Raw genomic sequence first — 8,931 nt, 5'->3', positions numbered from 1 at the left:
ATTATGTTCTTGTTAGAGTTTTGGAGGAGAACAAGGTTCAGTTCTCCCGCGGTTCGTTAAAACGGCTGGTGCGGTGGCTTTCCGTGCAGTTCAGTAACACGTCTGAGGAGCTTGTAAGGAACCCCCGTTACTGGGAGGCGATCGAAAAAAAGGCGGCCAATTCGGATAAATGTCCCCAAGATTTTATGTTTTTGATTGTCAAATTTAAAACGATCGCTAACAGCTCTCCCCTGCATGAAAAGCCAACGCGACCGCCCGCCCCAATTTCCCGTTCCCCTTCTCCCAATCCCCGTGTTCCTCGGAAGGGAATTCTGAGGAGAGCCGCAGACCCTAGGTCTGCCAGCCCAGGCTCTCGCCAGAACTCCCGGTCCCCCAGCCTCAGCAGTCTTGTCCGGACTGCTGAGGAATCCTCGGGTCGCCCTGGACAAGCGACCCGGGGACGCAGCCCTTCCCCTGTCTCCCCACGTTATAGACCGAAAGTTAGATTTAATCTTGCTGCGTCACAGGAGCCACAAGATGGCGCCTGCGACACACAAGATGGCGCCCGTTCGCGCCGTTCTCCTACCCCTCCCCCGCGTCCCCCTCCCCCGAAATTCAATCCCTTCCTTGACCCAACCCCTTCATACCCGCCCAACCCCTTTTATCTGCCCAACCCATTTTACCCCTTGGTCCCTCCCACACCCGCCCCCTCTGTTCCCTCCCTTGCTCCACCCATGGCTCCTCCCACATACCCGATGTCTCCTCCCTTTGTGGCCGCCCAAACCCCGCCTTCGGTCCCTCCCTTTTCCCACGCTGACACTCCTCCCACTCCTGCCCCCTGGCCCGCCCTAGGGGCGGAGCCAGGCACTTCTCCCCACCCCGGAAGGAGGCCATCTTGGAATGGTAGTTCCCACGCTGCCTCTTCCGGTTCCCACGGTAGGGAACCGGAAGACAACAGCGATGGAAACCAGGAAGTGCATCTCTCAGCTGCACCTGTCACCTACCGAAGGGCTCGCGGGGGTGGCGACCCTAAACCGAATTGGCAGCCATTTTCACAAACTATAATTCGAGATTTATGTAAGGCACACAAAGAGTTTGGGAGAGAGAGCCCGTACTTCCGCGGCCTCCTTCAGGCAGACCTAGCAGCTGCGACAACCCTTCCTGCAGACTTAAAGCAATTATTTTCTTGCCTGATGACACCGGCTGAATTTGAATTATGGCTTGCTGCATTTAGGCAAGCCCTGCGGGAAGAGCTGCCGCACCTGCCACTCCCAGCAATTGATGAGGGAGGTAATCCCCTTACTGTTGAATTGCTGGGAGGAGAAGGTTCCTTCGAGTCCCCTCAAATTCAGGCACTGCTCATTCCACCAGCAGTTTTGCCTAGGGTGCGAGACCTGGCCTGCAAAGCCTTTTTCACGATGCAGCCTCGTGCACCCCTGCCGCCGTTCACCCAGATTAGGCAAGGGGACACAGAATCATTTGTAGATTTCGTGGACAAGATGACTAGGGCTTTAGAAATACAAGTAACGGACGGGCTCGCCCGTAAGAGAATTTTGGAGGAGATTGTTTTTGCTAATGCTAATAATGTATGCAAACAAGCGATTTTAAGTCTCCCTCCAGAACCCCCACGGACTCTACAGGTGATGCTGCAAGTTTGCCAGCAAAAGGTCCCTTTCCTGCTTCAACATATGACCACCGCAAGCAAGCAGGGAACTCGGCAGGTGCATGCTGCGGAAGATGCGACTCTTCGTCGCCCACAGGCTCGCAAGCTGGCAGCGTCGAACCCAGCCAGAGCACGGGTCGAGTGCTACCTCTGCCATGAAAAAGGGCATTTTGTGAGCCAATGCCCGCATAACTTGCTGGCAAAGCCTCGGCCGCAGCAGGAGGACTCCGAACACAATTCAAAAAACTAGGGGGGGAGTGCGGGCCCACCCGGCATGATGACCCCAACAGGGTGGGCAGTGCAGAAGAGAAGGCAGTCAACGCCTTCGGGGGTCACTGGACCAAGACAACTATCTCGGACTGGCATTTCCTTTACCCTTCCCAGGAGGGAACTTTCCCGGACTTGACGTTAACACCATTTTGTAAACCTTACAGGTTGAGGCTCACTCACAGTGCGCACCTCAGAGATACCAGCTGGTACCCAGTTCGCGTGGATTGCGAAGACCTTCTGGACTGGCCGTTTCAAAGGAAAGGTAAGTTCATTGTTGTTGGGGACTGTAAATACACTCCGCAAGACATTGAGGTATACCCGGGGACCTATAAGGGTGACCCCAGGTTCCTCAATGTCTGGCTGCGTTCCACTCATCCCCCAGCTTTCCACCCAAAGGGACAAATAGTGGCCCAGGCAATTCCACACACCAGGCCAGATCAGTATCAGGTTTACCCTGAGGAAAGGCCACTTTCAGTCAACGCAGTGCATCGGATCACAGAAGAAAAACCTATAATACGATGTACGATGTCCATTGGGGATGAGTCCGTTAATAAAGGTCTTCTTTTTGACACAGGAGCGGATGTCACGGTCATTCCCACCCGGGAGTGGCCGTCACATTGGGCCTTGGAGGACGCGCCGGCGAATATCTCCGGAGTAGGGGGTTTTCAATCGGCTAAGAGATCAGCGCGCATGGTGAAATTCACGGGGCCGAAAGGGCAATTGGCATATACGCGCCCTTTCGTTTGCAAATATGAACGGCCCCTGCTTGGTAGGGAGCTCATGTCTCAATGGGGGGTCACAATTAGTATCCCAGACCCCCCTCAGGTTTTTTGCCTAGCGGTCACTGAGGAGCGCCCAATCCTCAAACTGAATTGGAAAACGGATAATCCAGTGTGGGTTGACCAGTGGCCGCTATCCAAGGAGAAATTAAAGGCGCTCGAGGAGCTCGTGGAGGAGCAGTTACAGAAGGGTAATATCGTGGAAACGAATTCCCCCTGGAACTCGCCCGTCTTCGTCATTCGAAAGAGTGACGGAAGGCGCTGGCGCCTCCTTCACGACCTTCGACAAATTAATAACGTTATAGAGGACATGGGATCCCTCCAACCAGGAATGCCATCCCCTGCCATGCTGCCCCGAAATTGGAATCTGGCAGTTATTGATCTGAAGGATTGCTTCTTCCAAATTCCCCTACATCCGGATGACGCACCGCGTTTTGCCTTCTCGGTGCCTACCATCAACCGAGCGGCCCCAAGGAAGAGGTATCACTGGAGGGCTCTTCCCCAAGGTATGAAGAACTCCCCGGTGATGTGCCAGCTGTACGTCTCTTCCTTGCTGCGTCCTGTGCGCGCAGCCGCGGAGGAGGTTATCATCCACCATTACATGGATGATATCCTCATTTGCGCCCCAACAACAAGCGAACTGGATAGAGTCCTCACACGCGTAACAGATTTGTTAGTTGCTGCAGGGTTTGAGCTGCAAGCAGAGAAAATTCAGCGGATGCCACCCTGGAAATACCTGGGGCTGGAAATCGGACGGCGGACCATTGTTCCCCAAAAATTGGCTATCCGGACATCAGTCCGGACCCTTGCGGATGTCCATCGACTCTGCGGAGAGTTGAATTGGGTGAGGCCCTGGCTGGGTCTCTCCACGGAGGATCTAGCACCCCTCTTCGATTTATTGAAGGGGGGAGATGAGCTTAGCTCTCCCAGGGCGCTCACCGCGGAGGCAAGGAAAGCACTGGAGAAGGTACAACAGGCGTTGTCATCACGCCAGGCGCACAGATGTGACCCCGGCTTACCCTTTCGGTTCGTGGTGCTGGGTAAGCTCCCGCATCTTTTTGGGGTCATTTTTCAGTGGGATTCGAACACCACACAGCATGACACCAAGGGCCATGGGGGGAGAGATCCACTGCTGATCATAGAGTGGGTCTTTCTTAGCCACCACCGGCCCAAGAGACTTACGAGGCCACAAGAAATCATGGCTGAGCTGATCCGCAAGGCACGTACGCGCCTTTGCGAGTTGGCCGGTTGTGACTTTGAGTGCATCCATCTCCCCATCAAATTATCCTCGGGCCAGATCACCAAACCCATGTTGGAAACTCTGCTTCAAAATAATGAAGCTCTACAATTCGCTCTGGACTCTTTTACGGGCCAAATTTCAATTCATCGGCCGGCCCACAAATTGTTCAATCTGGATGGAAATTTTGAATTGGCATTGAGGAGTGTCCGAAGTGTAAAACCACTCCAGGCCTTGACCGTTTTTACAGACGCGTCCGGGGCTTCTCACAGGTCAGTGATGACCTGGGAGGATCCCGAAACTCAGCAGTGGGACAGTGATGTTGAAATCGTTGAGGGTTCGCCTCAAGTCGCTGAGTTGGCCGCAGTCGTCAGGGCATTAGAGAGATTTCCCGGACCGCTAAACATAGTTACCGACTCTGCCTATGTTACAGGGGTAGTGTCCAGAGCTGATCAGGCAGTATTACAGCAGGTTTCCAACGACGCGCTTTATGCGCAGCTCTCGAAGCTTATAAAGCTTGTGTCCCACCGAGAGCACCCCTTCTACGTGATGCACACAAGGTCGCACACCGATTTGCCAGGGTTTGTTGCAGAGGGCAACAGGAGAGCAGATGCTCTCGCTGCTCCTGTGACAAAGACCCCACTGCCTGACATATTTCAACAGGCACAGCTCAGCCATGCTTTGTTCCATCAGAATGCACCAGCCCTGGTCCGCCGATTTCGTATCACCCGGCAACAGGCCAGGGCGATTGTGGCTTCGTGCCCATCGTGTCAATCCCACTCCGTGCCGACCATGCACGCCGGAGTCAATCCCAGAGGGCTGGGAAGTTGTGAAATCTGGCAGACCGACGTCACCCATGTGGCGGCGTTCGGGAGACTCCGGTACGTGCATGTGTCCGTTGATACCTTCTCGGGTGTAGTCTATGCCTCCGCACACGCAGGGGAGAAGGCCTCCCACGTCATCCAACACCTCATTCAGGCCTTCTCTTTCATGGGCATCCCCAAGGAAATTAAAACAGATAATGGCCCTGCGTATACTTCCAGGGAGCTTGCAGATTTCCTGCAGCAATGGGGAGTTGAGCATAAAACGGGCATCCCTCACTCCCCCACGGGTCAGGCCATTGTTGAAAGGACCCATCAGAACGTCAAACGGGTCCTTCAACAGCAAAGACCAGTCCTGAAGGTTGAGACTCCACCAATTAGATTGGCAAGGGCACTTTATGTGTTAAATTTCCTAAATTGTTCTTATGAAAAACCAGATCCGCCCGTTGTGCGGCATTTCAATAGCAACCGCGACTGGGACCTGAGTGAGCAGCATCCGCCGGTGACCGTAAGGTTTCCCGAAACAGGGAAAGTGGAGGGTCCACTGACGCTTTTGACGTGGGGGCGCGGGTACGCCTGCGTCTCCACTGATGCCGGGCCGAAGTGGATACCCTCCAGATGGGTAAAGCCTTATATCGAAAGAAAAACAAAAGTCCGAGAAAACGAAAAGCCTCAAGTCGCCTCCGCGGCTCTCCGCCGCAGAAGGCGTGAGTCCAGTGACTCAGAGGAAGAGGAGGAGCAGTCAGAAGGCTGGGAGGACCCCTTTTTCTGTGATTTCCCACTTTGTAACGATTTGTTTTTCTGAGTTTCTGTTTAGATCCGTCCAACCATGAGCGCCAAGACTGCCATCAGTTCAGCCGTCATCTTCGCCAGTCTCCTGACCATCGCCCAGGCGTGGCTCGTCCCCCAGCCACAACAGAACGTCTGGGCTGTCTTGGCCAAATCACTGGGCCAAGACCACATATGTCTCAACCAAGCGAGTGCCGCGAATCCCATGGCATCCTGCCTCGTGGGGATCCCATTTAAAGATCGTGAGATGCCCAAGATGCTTCTAGGTTATGCTCAAAAACTTAGACAAGAAGCTGCTAAAATGGAGCATAACCTAAAGCATGCCCATTACATCGTCGCGTGGTACAATTATATTAAAAGTCTTCCAAAGTTAGAAAACGAGCCTCAGGAGCTGGAGCTTCTAGGTTCCGCCAGAGCCGAATCTTGTTTTCATATCCGCAACGACCACGTCCAGCGTCACCACCGTCATTTTGTCTCCTCCAAAGCCCATTTTAATACTCATTGGTGCAACGCTGTGTCCTTTAGTTATCCTCCAATCCCTCCCCAAAAATCAGCCCAAGTCTTTGCCCATCCCCGCCAGCTTCCTAGGGGAACATTCTTGATTTGCGGAGACCACGCATGGGCAGGTATCCCCTCTCACCTCTCCGGAGGCCCGTGCACCTTTGGGACCCTCGGATTGTTTTCACCCAACAAATCACAAATTTTGGATTGGGTTACACAAAATTCTACAAATGGTGCACATATATTGGCACACTCTAGAAAGAAGAGAGAAGACTACTCTCTCAAAAAATTGGCAGACGATTGCGATGAGGAAATTATCCATTGGAGCAGATCTAAAGGCATCGCAATCACAGTATTTGCGCCGTGGGTCGCCATTGCTAAGACCCTCGGAGAATTAGGCCATTTGGAATGTTGGGTAGCTAAGCAATCCCGTTTGACTTCTAGGGCCCTATCAAACCTCCTGAAAGATGAGGAAATTACGAGGCAGGCAACCCTCCAGAATCGTGCAGCCATCGATTACCTCCTGCTCCTCCACGGTCACTCGTGTGAGGAGTTTGAGGGGCTCTGCTGCTTTAATTTGACATCTAGGGCCAAGGGGACTCGCGAGGCACTCAAACAAATGGAAAACATGATAGGAGACATCAAGCAAGAATACGGGGACTGGCTCAGTAATTTGTTCAAGGGATGGGGGATCTCGGGTTGGACGGGATCGATTCTTAGAACTGTTCTGTTAATTGTTTTTGTGCTTTTTGTTGCTATTGCCAGCCTTGGACTAATGAAAAAGATGTTGCAGAATTTGATTTCTTCCTCCACATCACCACTCAAAGCTGAAGTCCACCGAGTAGCCGTTGAAGTAGGCCCAGAAGTGTTCAAGGAGGAGGAGGAAAGCTTCGTTGATGAGGACGAGCAGGCTGAACAGCTTGAAATCATCGTGGAAGAAGTGCGCAGCTTTCCTCGAGAACAATGGCCTACTCAACAGCAGTGGTTTGCAGAATCATACCCACGTTCTGAATACCTGGTGGATCCCCCTCAATTCGGATATCTGAGATAGAACTCACAGGGTCAAAAATAAAAGAAAAGGGGGAGATGTGGTGGTGTGGATGGTTGGACTTTCCCCATTTCAGTATGTTAAACCTCAGTTGGACTCCACAAAGAAAGTTGGGACAGTATAAGCAGGAACAAGCAGGTGCTGTGAAGGACTGTGACAAGGAAAGGAAGGACAGACGAGGGAGAGGATTTAAAGAGAGAGACTTAAGGAAGAAGGAGAGGGTGCTGAAAGAAGGATATAGGAAAGAGGGTTTTGAGGCAGAGAGAAGTTGAAAGATATATGGGTGGTTTACCAAGTAGGAAGGATTTAGATATGTGGAAAAGATGAAAGGCTGGTGGGTCCTATATTGTATGTTCTGTACAATGTTGTATGTTCTGTACACCCCCCCTTAATTGAAATTCATAAGTTCCCCTTGGTCACATGTTACTTTTTCCCCTCTTCCCGCCACTGTGTTATCCCTCCCCTATCCCCTAACTGGTTCAAGGCTTGCAACCCTTCCCCTTATCTCCCAAGTGTCAAGGTTCCATTGGTTGCCGCAAAGAGGGACTCCCGTTTCTCCTCCCCTACCCCGAAAGCATATAAGCTGGTGCATTTCTTTGTTCGGTATCCAGTTCAGCCTGGTTCCACTTTGGTCTGGACAGTGCTATGTTGGATTAAAGTTGTGGTTTTCTCTGGCTGGCTGGATCCTCCTTTCTCGCTCTTAGCGCGTCGCTTCAGTTATCCTACTGCCGTTCAGGTCTCTCCCAGGGTCAAGAACCCACAGGGCTGACCCCTTCGTTCCGCTGAGGGGCGGCTCGGATTCCGCTTGCTCCGGTGCCTGGGCTGACTCGGGGCGAAGCCAAGGGGCTTAGTAGCGGCACCGCGACACATGAGTTGAGTTAAGATTAGTTTACTGGAAAGGGCACTGGACACCACACACCATGCACCACACAGGGCACACCTGTACTGAACACACCACGTGCTGCTCCCAGCACACCTGTGCCATGCTCTGCCTGCCCTCCCTGCAATACCTGTCTCAAAGGAGAACACTGCCTGACTACCTACAATCAGGCTTTTCAAAATGTTAAACCTCGTGATGTCAGAATTCTAAATCATATTCACTTTGTCTATGATTTCCTTTTTATCTAAGAGGTTGGAAACAAATTCTATGAAGTACACCAGGGCTGACACTTACCTTCACTGTATCTTGGACCACAAGCTTTCTGCAGAGAACTCCTGGCACCCTACAGAACAAACAGATTTTGTTTCCAGCTGATGGCTCTTACCTTAAGGAGATAACTGGGAACATGTGCTTGGCCTATGAGCTGATCATGGTAGCCCAGTCTCATTTCCTTCTATTTTACTGTGTTTCTGCTTCCACTTCATCTCAGCAGGTTGTTGAGGTTTTCCTGAGCCAAATGATGCAGAAGAGGGAAATTGTGACTTCTGGCAGTCTGTATTGTATCAAAAACTAAACAGATTTCCTGGGATGAAGTAGATGGTCTTTGTAACCTAGGACTTTCTCCCCAGTCAATAATGTGTTGCCTGTAATGGTATAAATGGGTCAGAAACAGGAAACTATTGAAGTTAATGAATAAATGAATTGAATCATATAGTCAGGGAGCCAGAACATTAGAGTTAGTCTAGACAATCACAACAGTAAATCAAACAACCCATGGTTTGGCTAATTAACATCATCCCAGTCAAGGATGCAACCCTCAGACACTGGACAGTTATCTCCATTCCTTCATCAGTTCTTAGATGGTGCACTGGCACTGTACTGAGGATAAAAATCTGGACAGAGCAGGATCCTTCACTAGATATTTGCAAGCCATTTAAGGGGAAGCAATTGATATCTCTTTCCC

At 51.6% G+C, this 8,931-nt stretch overlaps 1 protein-coding gene across 1 annotated transcript; it reads left to right on the top strand.

Annotated features, from left to right (window-relative positions):
• Positions 1 to 741: 741 nt before the first annotated feature.
• Positions 742 to 7,692, top strand: LOC134564228 (uncharacterized). Its single transcript, XM_063422962.1, has 2 exons — positions 742 to 2,174; positions 5,567 to 7,692. Exon 2 carries the CDS (start codon positions 5,579 to 5,581, stop codon positions 7,088 to 7,090), a length of 1,512 nt encoding a protein of 503 aa, XP_063279032.1. The 5' UTR covers positions 742 to 2,174; positions 5,567 to 5,578; the 3' UTR covers positions 7,091 to 7,692.
• The last annotated feature ends 1,239 nt before the right edge of the window (positions 7,693 to 8,931 follow it).

Source organism: Prinia subflava, chromosome Z, assembly GCF_021018805.1.
Source record: "Prinia subflava isolate CZ2003 ecotype Zambia chromosome Z, Cam_Psub_1.2, whole genome shotgun sequence".
NCBI classification, from domain to species: Eukaryota; Metazoa; Chordata; class Aves; order Passeriformes; family Cisticolidae; genus Prinia; species Prinia subflava.
This window is presented reverse-complemented; position numbering and strand designations above follow the sequence as displayed.

Bases quoted from the DNA above. Each gene is read 5' to 3' on its own strand.
- LOC134564228 (XM_063422962.1), top strand. From the start codon at position 5,579: ATGAGCGCCAAGACTGCCATCAGTTCAGCCGTCATCTTCGCCAGTCTC.